A 17,084-nucleotide genomic window follows, 5' to 3' on the forward strand; every position below is an offset into this window, starting at 1 on the left:
ATTCATCCAATTCATCCAGACAACCGCACTCCAAGTCCAGACCATTTCGAAACTGACAGGGCTACTTTATAGGTTGATCCTTGATTGGAAAATACCTCTCAAATAAAATTCTTCTATTAATTGCCGATCAGCCCCCGGCGACAGAAAAAAAAGGAGCTGTTTGAGCAACGATCTCGGAGCTATCCAAGCTTGATCAACCGTGCAACAAGTATAACCACCTGACGAATCTCACGACACGGAGCAACAGCGGCCAAATCGGACATTTTCTCGTTCAAATTACATTTGATCTTTTTGGTTTCAACTATCTACCTTGCAGAATTCCCATCTTTCTGCCGTGCGCATTCAACTATTTGCGGTGCTATTCGCCACTTTCGGCTCGATCTTACACCTGAGCGCATCTGCGACAAAGAGGCGTTTTGCCTGCGACAAGCTACATCCCTCAACAAAACTCGACTCCTCTGCCACTCGTATCTCCAGTTCTACATCCACATGAAGTCGCCGTACGAGAGAATTCAATAGCAACTCGATCAACCTTTGATTCTCGTTAACCTTTCACATCCAACAAAACTCGAACCGCGAAGACAAGAACTCTACACCAACAAATAAGCTTCTTGAGCGATTCTCACACAAAACATCAGCCAAAATGACGGTCTTTGTGTGTTCTCTGTATGTTGCCTCCCTCGATGTTTTTTCGCTGCTTCCCCGCTCTAGCCCCTCCATCATTAAAAGCCCACCAAACTTTAGCGAAAAATGACGAGACTAACATGACGATAGCTTCCTCCCCAAGACAATTCACTTCACCCTCCCCGGCACACCTCCCCACGGCGCCGATCCCACTCGAGCTTCATTGTCCGGATCCTCAGATCCCAAGCCTACAAAAGCTGCTACTCTTCCTCTCAACCCCAAACCCGCTGCTCCAACCGGTGGTCGACCTGCGCCTCTAGCTCGCCAACCGAGTCTGTTTCAGAAAGAGGATATAACACCTCCTCATACACCGACCGAAGAGACTGATTCCAACTTGTTCGCGAACGAAGATGGATTCAGAATACAATTTCCTCATGGCGCCAGCTCCAGCATTGAGCATGCAAAGACCTGGGGCAGCCGCGCCAACCAGCCCAAGTCTCGCGCCAGCTCTCCTCCTCCCTCCGCTTCCCTCTCCGAAAACAATCGAACAATGCAAAAGGCCCGTGAACTTGGTCGTCAGGGAGTTCTTCAACCGAGACTTCTAGTTAGGAGCGACAGCCACGATCGAGTCTTTGCATCAGCCGGCTGGATGGTTGTCAATGCCGACCAGGGCAATGGTGGTCTTCGCAATGCTGCTGATGCCGCTGCTCGTGATGGCAAGATTGACGATATTACCTGGGTGGGCACTCTCGGTATGCCCACTGATGCCCTCGAAGGCACACAGCAGAAAGAGGACATTGAGGCTGTTCTAGCGAATGAACACAACATGCTGACTGTCTTTTGCTCCGACAAGGACTTTGATGGCCATTATGCTCATTTCTGCAAGCACATCTTGTGGCCTGTTTTCCATTACCAGATCCCCGACAACCCCAAGAGCAAGGCCTACGAAGACCATTCGTGGAAATACTACGTCAACGTTAACCAGGCCTTTGCCGACCAGATTGTTAAGAACTGGAAGCGAGGTGACGTCATCTGGATTCATGATTATCATCTGCTTCTCGTTCCTGGAATGGTCCGCAAGAAGCTCCCTGAGGCCAAGATTGGCTTCTTCTTACACGTCGCTTTCCCTTCATCTGAGGTGTTCCGATGCTTGGCTGTCAGAAAAGAGCTTCTAGAGGGTATGCTGGGCGCCAATCTCGTTGGCTTCCAAATTCACGAGTATGGACGTCATTTCCTCCAGACTTGCAGTCGCATCTTGAGTGCCGAGGCTACACCGGATGGTCTTCAGCTTGAAGATCGATTTATTGATGTCATTCATCTTGCCATTGGTATCGATCCTGTCAGTCTTCGTGAGCATCTTGACGCCCCAGATGTTGCAAAGTGGCTGCAGGTCCTGCAGGAGCGATACAAGGGCAAGAAGCTCATTGTTGCTCGTGACAAGCTTGACCACGTCCGTGGTGTTCGTCAGAAGCTTCTTTCCTACGAACTCTTCCTCAACAAGAACCCTGAGTGGCGCGAGAACGCCGTTCTCATCCAAGTCGCCCTTTCATCCAACGAAAAGAGTGATCTCGAGGCCACCGTTAGCGACATTGTGACCAGAGTCAACTCATCGTGGGCTAACCTGGCGTATCAGCCAGTTGTATACCTGAAGCAAGACATTGACTACGCTCAGTACCTTGCTCTCTTGACCATTGCCGATGCGCTCATGATTACCAGTCAACGTGAGGGTATGAACTTGACCTCCCACGAATATCTTTTCTGCCAAGATGGAAAGCTATTGCCAGAGAAGAAGCACGGTTCTCTGATCCTCTCCGAATTCACGGGAACTTCTTCCCTCTTCGCCAAGAATGAACTTGCTGTGAACCCTTGGGATTACCGACAATGCGCCGATGCTATCAAGCAGGCTTTGGAAATGGGCGAGGAAGAGAAGGATAGACGATGGGAAAATCTATACAAACGTGTCAACAGCCACACCGGCTCTCATTGGTTCACCGAGTTCCTTGGCCGCCTGGATATCGTGTATGAGGAGCAACACAAGCGCGATCAGACATCTGTTCCTCGGTTATCGATTCCCGCCCTTTCCAACAAATACCAGAACGCGAATCGTCGACTATTTATCATTGACTATGAGGGTACCCTGGTAGCTTGGGGCCCTGTCAACCAGATCATTCCCATCAGCCCCCAACGAACTCTTGATGTATTGAATGACCTACTTCTTGACGAGCGCAACACAGTCTACGTCATGTCTGGCCGACGACCTGAGGAGCTCGATAGAGTCTTCCGCCGAGTTCCCAATCTGGGCCTGATTGCTGAGAATGGATGCTTTCTCAAGGTCCACGGCAACGAAAAGTGGACTGAGATGGCTGATCTCGACCACGTCAAGGATTGGAAGGAGTCAGTCCGGCCTATCATGACATACTACCTCGAGCGTACCCCCGGTGCTGAGATCGAGGAGCGTCGCTGCAGTCTGATCTTCCACTACAAGAGTGCGGAGGACTATGAGTCCGCTTCACGACAGGCTTCAGATTGCGCCAGTCACGTCAATGATGCCTGCGAGTCTCAGCGCGTCCATGCTATTGCCCTAGACGGGTGTATCGCCGTTGAGCCCATAGATTGGACCAAGCGAACCGCTGCCAGGAAGGTGTTTGAGACTCTGAAGACGGAGATGAGCTCTACGCAGGAGCACAAGACGCCCGTTGACTTTTTGATGGTCATCGGTGATGGACGAGAGGATGAGAAGGTCTTTAAGTGGGCAAACAGACTCCAGGAAGACGGATCAGTACAGAATGTTGTTACAGTCAGTCTTGGTAACCGCAACACCGAAGCAACAGCCACCCTTACGCAGGGTGTCAGTGGTACGTCTCCGTTCCCGACAGATCCGTGTTGAGCAGTACCTTATACTAACTTACTTTCTGCAGGCGTCCTCTCTTGTCTCCAGCGTCTCGCTTCTCTCAGCTCGTCCTGACTACAGGTTTATTGTGGAATTATTGCGTGTTATTGCATTTGTCTTTGTGCCGTTGGCGTTGGGTCAGCGGGCGCAGGGGAATTAAAACGATCGTCACGTCCAGCAACTCGACGACACCAAAAGAGTAGTTCCATATGATTTGCATTTTTATAGTTGTTTCGTTAGAGTCGTTATGATGGGCATGGGCTACAATGAGGAATGGTTTCATTATTAGGGACTCTCGCGAGTAAATGGTTTCTTACACACTCTACTCTCATTCGTATTTCTTTTTACATGGGTCATCTCAACAGATGGAGGCGAGTCTGCTGTCATACAGGCCACGATATAGAAAATGAATAGAAGGATATAACCTCATCCATCCCAATTGCTACTACGCCTCCCGCCGTTTCCGACACCCAATGCCTTTGACTCTCAACAAACGTTAATTCCCGTTCCAACCGTTTTCCGTTTCCCGCCCACGTATGAAATGACATCACACCGGTGAATTCCAGCAGCTCAGCAGCGAATTATGCGCCCTGAAAACAGCCAAAAATAAACTGCCGCAGAGGCACCCCGCGCCTTGCGACATCGGCCCAGATAATTCTTATTGGGAGTCAGAGGAATTTAGTGTCGATGTGAAAGCATCTTCTGGTTCTTACTACGACTTACTGAGAGCTTATAAATAAACGTAAGTGGGCTTGAGCCCAGGTTATAAAAGAGGCTGAATTGGACGTACGTTGACTGTTGAAGTAGCTTCTGTGTATCGCAATCATGACTGCGTTTCCTCCTCCGCCTGTTAACACCATTGACTGGTCCAACGTGGGCTTCAAGGTCCGCGAAGGTTAGCTCCCTGCCCAATTGACTACATTGAAGCCAGTTTATATATTGACAATTGCAGTCAATGGACACATTGAATCTACCTACAGTCGAAGCACAGGAAAATGGACTCCTCTTCACTTCGTCGCCGATCCCTTCATGCGCATCCACGGCATGGCGCCAGCTCTCAACTACGGCCAACAAGCCTACGAAGGTCTCAAGGCCTTCCGAACTCCCAATGACGAAGCAATCACCATCTTCCGACCCAACCGAAACGCTAAGCGTCTTCAGCACTCTGCGGAAGTCGTGTCAATGCCCCACGTCCCCGAAGAGCTGTTCCTCGACGCCGTGCGCGCTGCTGTCGCTTTGAACGCTGAATACGTTCCTCCTCACGACACTGGGGCTGCGCTGTATATCCGCCCGCAGTTGTATGGTTCAAGCGCTCAGCTCGGTCTCTCGCCGCCGGATGAGTATATCTTTGCGGTGTTTGTCATTCCTACGGGTGTCTACCACGGCGCTCATCCAGTCAAAGCGCTTATTCTCGAGGACTTTGATCGCGCGGCGCCGAATGGCACGGGCAATGCAAAGGTTGGTGGCAACTACGCTCCTGTGCTGCGATGGAGCGACAAGGCGCGTGACGAGGGCTACGGTATCACGCTGCACCTGGACAGTGTGCGCCACGAAGAGATTGACGAGTTCAGCACGAGTGGCTTCATCGGCGTCAAGGACAACGGGGGACAGGTCACCCTCGCGGTGCCGGACTCCAAGTGCGTTATCGAGAGTGTCACGAGCGATAGCATCCAGGAGCTGGCGCGCAGCTACGGCTGGGCCGTGGAGAAGAGGGCGATCAAGTATGAGGAGCTCAAGGAGTTTACAGAGGTTTTTGCAGCGGGCACTGCGGCGGCGCTGGTGCCGATTAGGAGTATTACGCGACGTGTTGGGGGAGGGGAGGATGTTGTCACGTATATCGAGGATGGGAGGGAAGAGCCTGGGCCGCTGTTTGAGAAGCTGCTCACGCACCTGAAGGACATTCAGCTTGGCAGAGCGGAGGATTCATTTGGGTGGAGATATCCTGTTGGTGAGAAGGATAAGGAGATTGCTGGTGCGCCTGGGGGACGGAACGGCGATGCCACGACTGTTGATCAGATGGATTAGAGAGAGAGATAGCAGAGAGAGAAGCAATGGTTACCGTGTTAGTCGCACTCGCGATACTGACCCGTCTCGTCTATCTCGAGTTCCCAAGGACCGTGTTTGCACTTTGTCCCGCGACCCCCGTCGCTGGTTACGGCTCGCCGCATGGTACAACGGGAGTTGGACAAACAGACCACCCTTTGGGGTTTGCGGAGCCGGACGAGGTGTAACGGGCCCGGCAATTCTCATATATACAAGCAGCCATCCATCCCATCCCAAAACCTGAATAAAAATACCAAAACTGTACTGTTGAACGATCCAACCCCCCTTTAATCTCTCTCCACCAAAAACACCAGCTCCCACTCCTCAGAATGTGCACATACTCCTTCCAACGCATGGTATGCTGCTGCGCCAAAGGCCCCGAGTGCCCGCAAATGACCCGCGGCCGCGCCATCATCGGCGGCGAGGCCTTCCACTACATCGACATGTTCTACGCGGTGGACGACCTGGGCTCGGCGTGCGACTACCAGCGACGGCTGTTCGGGCGGAACGCGGGCCCCACGATGCACTGTCCGAGATATGCCTTTGACGACAAGAGGATCATCAAGGGGAGCTTCAGGAAGAGCGAGCTGGCGTGCGTCAAGTGTGCTGAGACGTGTGCGCCCCCGAGCTGTAGTTGGCAGGCTCCTAGGGCGGAGGTGAAGGAGGAGGCGAAGTAAGGGACGGCCCCACACGGAGGAGGGCCGGCGACGGAACATACGGAGATCACGGAGGAGGGCACGGAGGATGGATTTGGGATGAGATTTGTTGAGGGAGGATGATATTGACGCTACTGAAAACTATTTAATGTCCATTTGCACCGTTTGACTTTCCGTTTGTTACCAAACTGCCATGAGCCCCAGAACCAGGCGCACCTTGGCGTGCAGCAGGACTCTTATTCTTATCCGCAATTCCATTGGCACTGCTACTCTTTCCAGAAGCCATGCCGTTATGTGTACCGTTGAACGCCATATTGGCAATTCCATCGTATCCCTTGATACCAGTTGACTTCTCCAATCGCTCCGCAATCTCAGGATCAACTTCCCGGAAGATAGCAATCTGTCGCTTCAAAGGCTCTTCCTGCTTGCAAAGCTTCATCTTGCCCGTGACATTATTGATGAAACGCTCACGGGCTGGCTCATCGAATACATTTCTCCAAAGTGCGCGAGGGGCGTTAAAGTCCTCTGGTCGGATTTCGGTGAGGAACGTAATAGCTTCTCCAGTGAAATGGCCATGGGTCTTATCAAGATCCACAGCGCGGGACTTGAACTTGATAGGATCAATGGAGGAGAGATAGTTTGGTCGTGCGCCCTGGTTATAGAATGCCATTTGGCCATCGCGTTGGAAGTTGCCGAACTGATAACCTGTGCGTGTCGCGTTGACGGGGAGTTGCTGGTAGTTTACACCGAGACGATGGCGATGGGTGTCCGGGTACGAGAACAGCCGGGATTGGAGAACGGGATCAGCCGATGGCTCTACACCGGGAGGAAGATGCGAAGGGTTGAAAGCAATCTGCTCAACTTCGGCAAAGTAGTTGATCGCGTTCTCATTCAGAGTGAACTCTCCGACCTTTCGGAGAGGGAATTGCTTCTGAGGCCAGACGTGCGTGAGATCAAAGACGTTGATCTTTTGCTTCTCCCACAACTCCTCGGCTTCCTTGGGGGTCATTGTCTGAACTTCAAGAGTCCACTTGGGATAGTTTCCATTCTGGATAGCCTCGTACAAATCCTTCTGTGAGTTGTCTGGCGAGTATTCAGCTGAGTCCTCCTGGGTGACAAAGTCAACACCCTGCATCGACTTCAGATGGATTTGACAATAAACCCATTCGCCAGCCTTATTGATGAGCTTGAAAGTATGTCCGCTGTAACCGTGCATTTGTCTATAATTGGCTGGAATCCCCCTATCACCCATGAGGATCATGACTTGGTGGATTGACTCGGGGTTCTGGGAGAGATAGTCCCAGAACATGAATGAGTCGTCAGCATGGGTGAGATGGGTGCCTTGTTTGTTAGCCCCCGATCATAAACAACAATTAAATTATAAATAACTTACTTGGGTCTCGCTTCTGAGTATGAATAAAGTGAGGAAACTTGGCGGGATCTCTCAAAAAGAAAACAGGCGTGTTGTTGAAGACCATATCCCAGTTCTACACATGTCAGCACCTCACCACCGCATTTCACTCGGATCACTTACACCCTCATCAGTCCTCATCTTGACCGAAAAACCCCTAGGATCTCTCGCCATATCATGCGATCCCGACTCACCACCCACCGTCGAAAACCTCATACTAACCGAACATTTCTTCCCCTTCTCCGACAGGATATCCGCCAGACACAGATCATCCAACGGGTCCGTACACTCAAAGTACCCATGCGCACCGCTTCCCTTTGCGTGGACAACACGCTCGGGAATACGCTCACGGTCAAAGTGCGAGAGGAGATCGATCAGGTGGAAGTCCTGTAGGAGAAGAGGGCCATTTTCACCGGCTCGCTGGGTCTCGTAGGGATGCGCGATGGGGACGCCATTGGAGGTGGTGTAGAGGGTTTCTTTGGAAGTGGCCTGACGGTCTGATTCGTAGGATCGGAATTGGTTTGCTACGTGGGCTGCGAAGGAGGTGTCTGTTGCTGAAGGCGCCATTTTGACAGATATCGTGAATTTTAAAGGATCTTAGACTCAAAGCTTCACTGTGGTATTTCACGATGGAGGTCACTCTTATATACAAGCCACGTTTTCCCCGGATAGTTCATCCCGTCATGGATCCAGTGCCCCATCGAGATCCGACATTCATTCTTTGTGAGGTTTGTCTATGACGCGGTGAACAAGGCTTGAGAGTCGAGGGATCGAAAAGTGTCGATTACCATTCAAATCACGATGATTGGCTTATCGGGGATATTCATGATGCCCTGCTTTGAGACATGACATCACGACAGCCACGTCAACCATCGGCGATTTATATTGACATCTCGGGATGTGGACGGTAATAACTGAGGGTTTATAGGGAGATAGGGAATATCTGGGTGGAAGGATTTGTTGAAGATGTTTTTATGGATATTTTATTTGTCAAGCATTTGCCAAGATAGATCTGAGATCTTAGGCTGATGGGTGGGTTGCATTTTGAGATCGTGATGGCATCAACATACCCTGTACCGTTTCACGAAACTTCACATTTTACCTTAAATCACGATGTCAAGTGAATACATGCGAAACAATTGCATTTTGTATTATTATTTTGACGTCACCAATGTTATTCCGTCCGTAAACAACCACCTGTTTGTCAGTCGACTTACCTTTGACTTACCTGAATCCCCAAATCATCAGCCAGCTGCAAAACCCATCCCCCAACTCGCTCCGTAGGTTAGCAATCAAAAAGGTTTGAGTAGAAGCTCATCATCAAGATGGGAAACATACTCACCCCTCTCAAAATACTTCAATTGCTCCTCCCACTGCGGAACACGATGTCCCAACCCAAGAACATCCGTCATCAACCCCTTCCAAACATCCTTATCATCCCTCCCATTAATACTAATAATCTCCTCAACACACCTCTTAAATTCCTCCGCATCACCCTGAGCAATAACAACAATCCTCGCCAGAATCTCAGTCCAGTTCCTCAAAAGCTCATGATCAAACGTCATCTGCGAGTATCGAAACTCAACAGTCGTAGGAGACCCTTCGAGATTCTCTGCACCACTTACCTTGTGATTTCGTAAAGACAGGGCGAAGCCGCAGCGGTTCATACGTGCTTTTTTGAGGCGCAGACTTAGATCTGCGAGGATTGTGCTGCCCCATACACCGTAGAGCATCTTGTAGATGTGCTTGGGATACCAGTTGTTCCACTTACCTGGTTTCATGGTACTCATGCAAGGAACATGCTGGTTGAGTGCGGTGGGATCTTCGAGGGGCTTGTGAAGATCCATGTCCATTGCTAAAGATGAGTTTTCGCAGATTGGCAGGGAGAAAGCACTCTTCCATCGTGGAGGCGCGACGAGTCGGAGGAGAAGGGTGGTCTCGAGAAGGATTACCAGGGTGGTGATCTTTTGGGCGAGAAGAATGGTCATACCAGTTTCAACACCAACGTGGACATGCATACCGCATGAATCATCAGCAGAGATCTCAAGACCCAGCTGCCGAAGATTCGTCAGAGCAGTCTTCATAGTATCAAGTCCATTGTCCAACTCACCAGCATGAAAAACAGGCGTGGTTATCTCCACACCATCCCAGCCTCGTTGATGACTCAACGGATGAGCGAACTCCAGAAACTCACCCTTGAACATAAAACAACGCTCCGAGACGTCCTCTTCGTAAGACAATATCTCCGGGAACTGCAGCACACAGTCACCGCTGAATTGGTTCTCCTTGGGGACTGTCGCGCAGATAGTGCATCTGCCATCTGAAGGATGACAGCACTGTGCTGCGATGGGGAGGGAGGTTCGCTTTGCGAGGAGGTCTGCCATGTTGAAGCGGGATGCTGCGGAGGGGGAGATGAAGCGCCACATGCGGCGGGAGTCGGGGAGGGGGGTCATGAGTTCCAGCTCGACTCCGAAGGTGATGTTTTGGAAGGAAGGCATGTTTTATACCAGGTATTGGGAGGAGATACCTGAATAGCGCTGTGGTGAGGATGGTGAGGGATGAGGTTGAGAGATGCATCTTGGGCTTCGAATACGTATTTATGAGAGAAGCTGTTTGTTTGACACTAGGGTATTCTGCGATTGTGGCATTGTGTAGAAAAGTTCTTCTATGAACGATGACTGAGTTCACTTACAGGTTGTGCTGGTATGTGAGGCTCACTGTTCAGACTAACAATGAGAGCCTCAAGGCAGACAAAGGCTTGTTCCTGCGAATATGTTCCGCCAGTCAGGACGATATCTATTAAAGGCGAACAAGGCAATCAAAACCTCAATTACACCGAAGAAGCGCGAAACAATGGCTTTGATACGAGTGTCTATTGGACCAGAAACCATCAGATTCTCTTTCAAAAGGCGAGCTAATCATCAACTTCACCAACTGTCTTAAAAAGAAACATTCATTTTATTATATATGAATAATCTAAATATAAGAAGTAATTTTTAAAAAGAAGAAGTAAGGATAAACCGTACTTTATATCCTTCAATATATTGATGATCATTACCTAGTAGGTAGATGCAATGTTAGCTGTGACAATATCTCTCGCTACCCTGCTAACCTAATCTTCTGTCACATTTGGTATATGATCTTATCAGGTAACGTCATGATCTCAGTCTTATGCAGAAGAGAGGCACATTCAAGAATACATCGCTCTATCCAATAAACACGAGGCTTATTACCCCGATAACGACGACGTCAGAACTACGAAGGCCCGTATCATTAGTGGAATTGTTGGTCAGACTTGATCTTCCCTTGAGAAGGACTCTCTATACCCCGCTGAGAACTAAATCCTCAAACATTTCATACCATCAACTTCTCCATTTACACGCCAACATTTTTCTACCAGTTCATCGTTCCCTCAATCGTTCACATCATGGGTGGAGGCCCCATCAGCCCATCATCAAAGGCCATACCCAACGACCCTCTGACGCTTCGCCGCGCGACCATAGTTGACTTGGATGACATAACCTGGATAGCCGTAAACGGATCACCTGATGACCCAGGAACTGACTACAGATTTCCGTACCGTGATAAGTACCCAGAGGATTTCTGGAAGTGGACGAGAATAGAGCACGAGGAACTATTCCAACGACCTGATAAACTAGTCATCCTGGTAGTTACAGCACCAGTGCTTGATGATGGAGAAGTCATCCATCAGCCTATTTCGTACGGAATATGGGACTTGAAAGTCGCAAGCGACTTTATACCAGGAGGTTCGTATTGCTCTCTATCTCAAACTCTCTAACAATTACAGATCATGGCATCAACGAACGTCGCGACGTAAACAAAAAGCACATGGAAGCCTACGCCAAGGCTCTTCCAGCCGGTCTAAAGAAGTACTTTAAGAGATTCGGTTCAGAGCAAATTCCTTTATGGGAGGTTGTTACACATCCTGACTTTCGCAGGAGGGGAGCAGCTAGTATGATATGTGAATGGGGACAGAAAGAAGCAGATAAGTATGGCAAGAGTTTAAGCTTGTTGGCTACGCCTATGGGAAAGGGGTTGTATTTGAAGCTGGGGTATCGTGTTCTTGGGAGTGTTGTTGTGCAGGTTGAGGGGGAGGAAGAGAGGGTTGTTGTTGATGCTATGGTCAAGCACAATAAGTGAATTGAGGGGGTTAGTGGCCAAGACGAGGGCTTGACATGTTATGTTGGTATGAATTCCATATCGGGAATACACACCATCTGTTAAATCCTTCGAACGACCCTTCAGCTGCACCCAGTCCTCGGAGTCACAGATCCAAGACTCTGAATCAGGGGTCCAAAGCAAGCTGGCCAACAAGCCTATTGGGTTTAGTTAAAGTTATCCTAAATCTGCATAAGTGATCTTCTTACTTGAGGCCAAAGTCTGAAGTGTTTGGTCATTGAATCCAGCCTGTGCTACGCGCATTCTGCAACCCGCACAGATGCTCTCGGTCAAACAAAGGTCCATTCTTACCCAGCACATCGGCTCAAAGCAAAGTCGAACAAGATTAGCAAGAAAGTAACTTCCAATCACTGAATCCAATGTATGTGCTTCACACTACTGGAGCTCTTCCCCGGATCTGCATTGTGATCAACACCAGGGGCATCAGATCATGCACAACGGTGATACTCCTAGAGACAACTAAACTCACGACGAGTCATTCTCGAATAAAATCGCAAGAATCTGCTTACATTCACATGCTGACATGTCGGCTTTAACTACTTCCTACAGAGATCATCAACTCCGCATATCGTCGTCTTAATCGAGGGACCGAGCACGATGATCTTGGTCTTGTCCTCGCTAGTAAACAATAGTGCCAGAACCGGTTCCTGGGAAGCGGACAACCGTTCCGATCGTGAGCTAAATGGAATGAAGCTGAAACGAGGAGCGGAATGTAGATCTTTTAGGAGTGGGCGGACGACGCTAGGGGACAAGCCACCGATAACGGTAGACTAATAGGATGGGAGCATTCCCGGTAGACACTGTTTCCGGGGCTGGGGTCTTCAGGTGAGTGAAGTTCCCCTGAACAATGAGTTTGTACTCCGTAGTGGAAGCATGTCGTCGATCATTGTATTTTCACATCGAGGTAGAAAAATTGAACAATGAGAGAAGCATCTTCGAGAAGTTATCTGCACGTAAGATCCTTGGCTTTGACTCTTTGCTTTTTCCTCCTCCACGTGAAAATTCTTCATGCACTTCATTGACACGAGGCTGCATATCAATTTAGATGCTAAAATTGCGTGCAAGGTATCTTCAAACCATGTCTTGTAAGAATCCTTGTCATGATCCTCGCAAAGGTCCCAGTGTGCCAAGAGCTGAAGATATCGCGGGGAAGTGGTCTGGGGTTGAGGTGGCTGAATCAAGTGCTTTGTATAGCTTCCTGTTTGGCGGTAGTGATCGGCAGAGGATTCTTAGCTTGGCTGAGGTCTGAGGTTCGTCTTTGACGTGTTATCAGATTTAGAGAGAGATATAGAGAATGGTTCAGGTCCTGCAGTGGTAAGCGAGATATCCTTTGCTAGACTTACAGAATTTGATACTACCAAGCTCTCCATTCCCATCATCACCAATGCCAAATCTCAACAAAGTTCTTCCAGAAATCTCAGCCAGATCATCAGGGATAAAACTCTCTCACCACTGTGACCACTCCATCATCACCCATTAATCCTCACTACCAATAACTAAGCAAGCCTCACACGGCATATTCCCCACTAACCCCAGAATCCCCCATGATCTACAACAGTCCACTTAGCGCAAACCTTGTCTCTCTCCCAATCCCATGGATGGGAGATGGGATCAGCCCTGTCGAGTAACAAATCTGCACCAAGATCGGCACGGGACCTGACTCGCTCTTTTCGATTCCGATTCGTGAGAGTTTGCGATGAGGCCTACCCGTGCTCACACCGTTTTTGTTCCCATTTATATTACGTAGCGGTCAAAAAAGCTTGTAACCGTCTAATAATAAGACTAGAGGATCCTAAGACATGGGAAACTTGGATGATGCATGCGGAAAAGTCTTGTTTGTCTTCTTTTCATTCTATATCTCCTCATGTCCTCCTCTCAGAATTAAACGGCCTACCATTCATTCCCTTGGAGAATAACTCACAGCCATGGCCGACAACGGCTTTGGATCAGGCCTTGAAGGCATATCCCAGACCACAATAACCGTCGTTCTCGTCTTCCTTGCCATATCGCTCTACAACGTCATTGAGCTCAACTTCATCATCTTTGGGACCTTCAAGCGTCACTCCGGTCTGTACTTCTGGTCATTCCTCGTTTCAACATGGGGAATTGCGGTGTACTGCTGTGGTTTCTTCACCAAATACTACGCCTCTTCAGCGCTAGGATATCTAGCCTCGACGTTCATCTCAGTAGGATGGGTAGCCATGGTTTCGGGCCAGTCGCTCGTTCTATGGTCACGACTACATCTTGTTCTGAGGAATAGATTCAAGCTAAAGGCTGTGCTGTACATGATTATTGTTAACGGCGTTCTTATGCATGGAGCTGTCATTCCCATGATCTACGGCTCATTTTCACCGAATACAGATATGTGGAAGCAGCCATACTCCATCATGGAGAAGATTCAAGTCACCGTCTTCTTCATACAAGAGATCATCATATCATGCTTCTACATCTACGAAACAGTCAAGTTGATGCGTCTGGAACGCACAATGGGCAACAAGCGTGGAAGTCGTCGTCTAATGAACCACCTCGTCTACGTCAACATCCTCATCATTCTTCTCGACATCACCATCCTCGGCCTTGAGTACGCCGATCAGTACCAGTACCAAACATCGTACAAAGCTTTTGTGTATAGCACAAAACTCAAGCTCGAGTTCACTATTCTCAACCGTCTCGTTGAGATGACTACGGGTAACAAGGATGCTAGCTCGGGACCACGGAGTCACACGGCTGGTACGACGACAGGAAACAAGACGAACATCGCGCTTGATACATTCATCAGCAATAATGTTGACAAGCCACCTGGTGATATATCGTATAGAGCTTATGTCATGGGCGGTGATGAGCGACAGACTCCTCGTCAAACACCCCGTGATGATGAGGTTGTCATGACTACTGAGGTCATCGTTCAACGGGAAGAGAGAGGAGAAGACGACGGTATGAGTATGGGCGGAAAGTCATCCGCTGAATCTACGATCGGGACGTCAAAGGGGCATCATTACGAAAGTGAGGGATTATCGAAATCTTCATCAGAAATACATCTAGCGTCACGAGGCTTTTAATCAGGACAGGGCATCACGACCATTCAACACAGTATTTTCTTCACATACGCATTATTATTATTATATATACCCGGTGTTACGAAACCACAACACTACATATTACCTACAACAAAGATACATACATATTCATCAACATGATATTCTGTGACTGTTTTCACTCCTAGAAGAATGAGTAATGGCGGCAACGTTCATTCCAAGCCACTTACCCGCTGCCGGGATTCGGCGTTGGAAGTTTGTGTCAGCCAAACTCTGTTCGATTAACTTTGTACTAACCGTCGCGGCATTTATTTCCGTGGAGGTTGCGACCATGGGAATCTGAAGTTTGGCGGTGTCATGACTCTTTGACTACGACGCTGTAGCTTTGGCTAGTCGGGGAATTTTTTAGAGGCTAGAGCAGGTGTTTGCTACTTTATCTTAGAAGGCGGCCAAATTTATAATTACTGCTATGATTGGGGTCAGGCACCTAACTGTACTTTGTCTATTTGGTGGGTAAGGCACTTGTTGTAATCTGCTGAGGCACTCAATGGGTCCTCGGTGGTGATGGGCCGACTGTCGTGAATTCCTTCGAGATGCCGGCCTGAACTGAACAGATCTTCCCTTTCCTTTCTAGAGTAGGCTTTTTACCCCATTAAAGACATAGACTCCAGTTACACAGAATCATACTGATGTCTCAAAGCTTTATAAACTTGTCAAAGGCCCTCCAAGGCTTTTAGCAATACCGGACCTTACCTAGTATAAGAGTTTACTACCAGAGACTATTGACTGGGCTATATTGTAAGTTTTAAACATGCCTAGGCTGGTCTGCCTTACCTACCTAATCCCACAGGAGACTACTCTAAACTTAGGTAAAGATTGTGTAGAGTAACAAGAGATAGACTAAGTTTTGCAGAATTTACTCATTTTATCTAATACTTTCCTAAACTTATGATGATAATCAAAGGAGCCTAACAAGCATCAATTGAATATGCTAAAGTACTTATACACATGCTTCAGAGTGAACGTGGCGAGTTTCTTGTGATGCTTGGGCTTGAAGCCCTCCGGTAGATCATCCACATCCTCCTGCATATCCATCGCCTCAGCAGCGAAACCCTCTGCCGAGATATTCATGTATTCATCGCGCTCTATTGCATCCTTGCCGAACCAAACGAAGCAGCCCCCATACTTGAGGAGAATGGTATTCAGGATAAGACGGCTTGTACGGCTGTTACCGTCAAGAAACGGGTGGATGTTGACGAATTTATGGCAGTATTTGGCTGCTAGAGCCACAGGGTCAATCTCTCCGCTCTCCTCTGCTGCTGCGATATCAGCCTTGAGAGAAGCTGTCAGATCTCGAACGGCTTTTGGGACTGTAGCATGATGAGGGAAATAGTGGAAGCCTCGCTGAACCGGGCAATTTCGATAAATGCCTCCGTACTGACTCGAGGGGATACCATCCGGACTGTCAATCTTGTATGTCAGAAGGCGATGCGTTTCCAAGATAATTTCTTCCGACATGTCCTTTCCCTCGATAGCGACTTCGTTCATAATGAAGTACGCAGCCTTTGCGTGCTGGATAACCTCACGTCGGGTTCGGAGCACATCTCCATGTGCATTGGGCTTCTTCTTCTCACTGAGATCTGCTCGGATAGCTTGATAAGTTGGATCACGATCGCTGATCTCAATATCGTCTACGTCTATCCCTCCAGCAAAAATATCTCGGCAGAGCTCGCTTGTGATGTCGAGGCTGCTGCCGACCGCCTCGATCATGTTTGAGCCGTAGACCATCTGCGACAGTTTCTCGTTGAAGGCTGCAGCAATCTCGGAGTCATTCTTTGACTTGTTGAGAGTATCTGCGAAGTCGTCGAGGTAGTTCTTCAACTCGATGTTACCTTCGTCAGAGTGACTCTGGTCTTCAGCATCGTCCTCGTAATTGCCATAGTCCTCGTAATGGTCCTCATCATCGTTGTCGTCTTCGGTATCGTCCGCATAATGGGCCTCATCTTGGGTAAGCAGCAATGTAGATTCCTTGCTCGGTGCTGAACGAATATGGATCGAACCGTCGCCACGGAGACTCGATGAGAGCATCAGACGAATCGAGTGTCCGAGATTAGATGACATGCTTGCCTTTGTGTTGTTGGGGTCTGAATATAGCTGATAGATCTTGGGGTAGAGGAATAAAGCAAGAGGGAAAGATTTGCCTTGTACTTCACTTTAAAAGGTCC

General features: G+C 48.8%; 8 protein-coding genes across 8 annotated transcripts; 5 read left to right on the forward strand and 3 right to left on the reverse strand.

Annotated features, from left to right (window-relative positions):
* Positions 1-643: 643 nt before the first annotated feature.
* Positions 644-3,589, forward strand: FMAN_02264 (uncharacterized protein; the record flags this gene model as incomplete). Its single annotated transcript, XM_041835598.1, has 3 exons — positions 644-666; positions 775-3,479; positions 3,543-3,589. The coding sequence occupies 3 exons, from the start codon at positions 644-646 to the stop codon at positions 3,587-3,589; spliced, it is 2,775 nt and encodes a 924-aa protein (XP_041685746.1).
* A 750-nt stretch (positions 3,590-4,339) lies between these two features.
* FMAN_02265 (uncharacterized protein) lies at positions 4,340-5,539 on the forward strand (the record flags this gene model as incomplete). The annotated part of the gene is made up of 2 exons (XM_041835599.1): positions 4,340-4,409; positions 4,467-5,539. The coding sequence occupies 2 exons, from the start codon at positions 4,340-4,342 to the stop codon at positions 5,537-5,539; spliced, it is 1,143 nt and encodes a 380-aa protein (XP_041685747.1).
* A 347-nt stretch (positions 5,540-5,886) lies between these two features.
* On the forward strand, positions 5,887-6,234 carry FMAN_02266 (uncharacterized protein; the record flags this gene model as incomplete). Its single annotated transcript, XM_041835600.1, has 1 exon — positions 5,887-6,234. The coding sequence occupies one exon, from the start codon at positions 5,887-5,889 to the stop codon at positions 6,232-6,234; it is 348 nt and encodes a 115-aa protein (XP_041685748.1).
* Positions 6,235-6,358: 124 nt separating this feature from the next.
* FMAN_02267 (putative CTT1-catalase T, cytosolic) lies at positions 6,359-8,191 on the reverse strand (the record flags this gene model as incomplete). Its single annotated transcript, XM_041835601.1, has 3 exons — positions 6,359-7,554; positions 7,607-7,700; positions 7,748-8,191. 3 exons carry the CDS (start codon positions 8,189-8,191, stop codon positions 6,359-6,361), a joined length of 1,734 nt encoding a protein of 577 aa, XP_041685749.1.
* Positions 8,192-8,916: 725 nt separating this feature from the next.
* On the reverse strand, positions 8,917-10,008 carry FMAN_02268 (uncharacterized protein; the record flags this gene model as incomplete). The annotated part of the gene is made up of 1 exon (XM_041835602.1): positions 8,917-10,008. One exon carries the CDS (start codon positions 10,006-10,008, stop codon positions 8,917-8,919), a length of 1,092 nt encoding a protein of 363 aa, XP_041685750.1.
* A 1,043-nt stretch (positions 10,009-11,051) lies between these two features.
* On the forward strand, positions 11,052-11,785 carry FMAN_02269 (uncharacterized protein; the record flags this gene model as incomplete). Its single annotated transcript, XM_041835603.1, has 2 exons — positions 11,052-11,391; positions 11,433-11,785. The coding sequence occupies 2 exons, from the start codon at positions 11,052-11,054 to the stop codon at positions 11,783-11,785; spliced, it is 693 nt and encodes a 230-aa protein (XP_041685751.1).
* A 1,964-nt stretch (positions 11,786-13,749) lies between these two features.
* On the forward strand, positions 13,750-14,883 carry FMAN_02270 (uncharacterized protein; the record flags this gene model as incomplete). Its single annotated transcript, XM_041835604.1, has 1 exon — positions 13,750-14,883. One exon carries the CDS (start codon positions 13,750-13,752, stop codon positions 14,881-14,883), a length of 1,134 nt encoding a protein of 377 aa, XP_041685752.1.
* Positions 14,884-15,837: 954 nt separating this feature from the next.
* FMAN_02271 (uncharacterized protein) lies at positions 15,838-16,980 on the reverse strand (the record flags this gene model as incomplete). Its single annotated transcript, XM_041835605.1, has 1 exon — positions 15,838-16,980. The coding sequence occupies one exon, from the start codon at positions 16,978-16,980 to the stop codon at positions 15,838-15,840; it is 1,143 nt and encodes a 380-aa protein (XP_041685753.1).
* Between the last annotated feature and the right edge of the window lie 104 nt (positions 16,981-17,084).

The sequence above is a fragment of the Fusarium mangiferae genome, assembly GCF_900044065.1.
Source record: "Fusarium mangiferae strain MRC7560 genome assembly, contig: FMAN_scaffold010, whole genome shotgun sequence".
Taxonomy (NCBI): domain Eukaryota; kingdom Fungi; phylum Ascomycota; class Sordariomycetes; order Hypocreales; family Nectriaceae; genus Fusarium; species Fusarium mangiferae.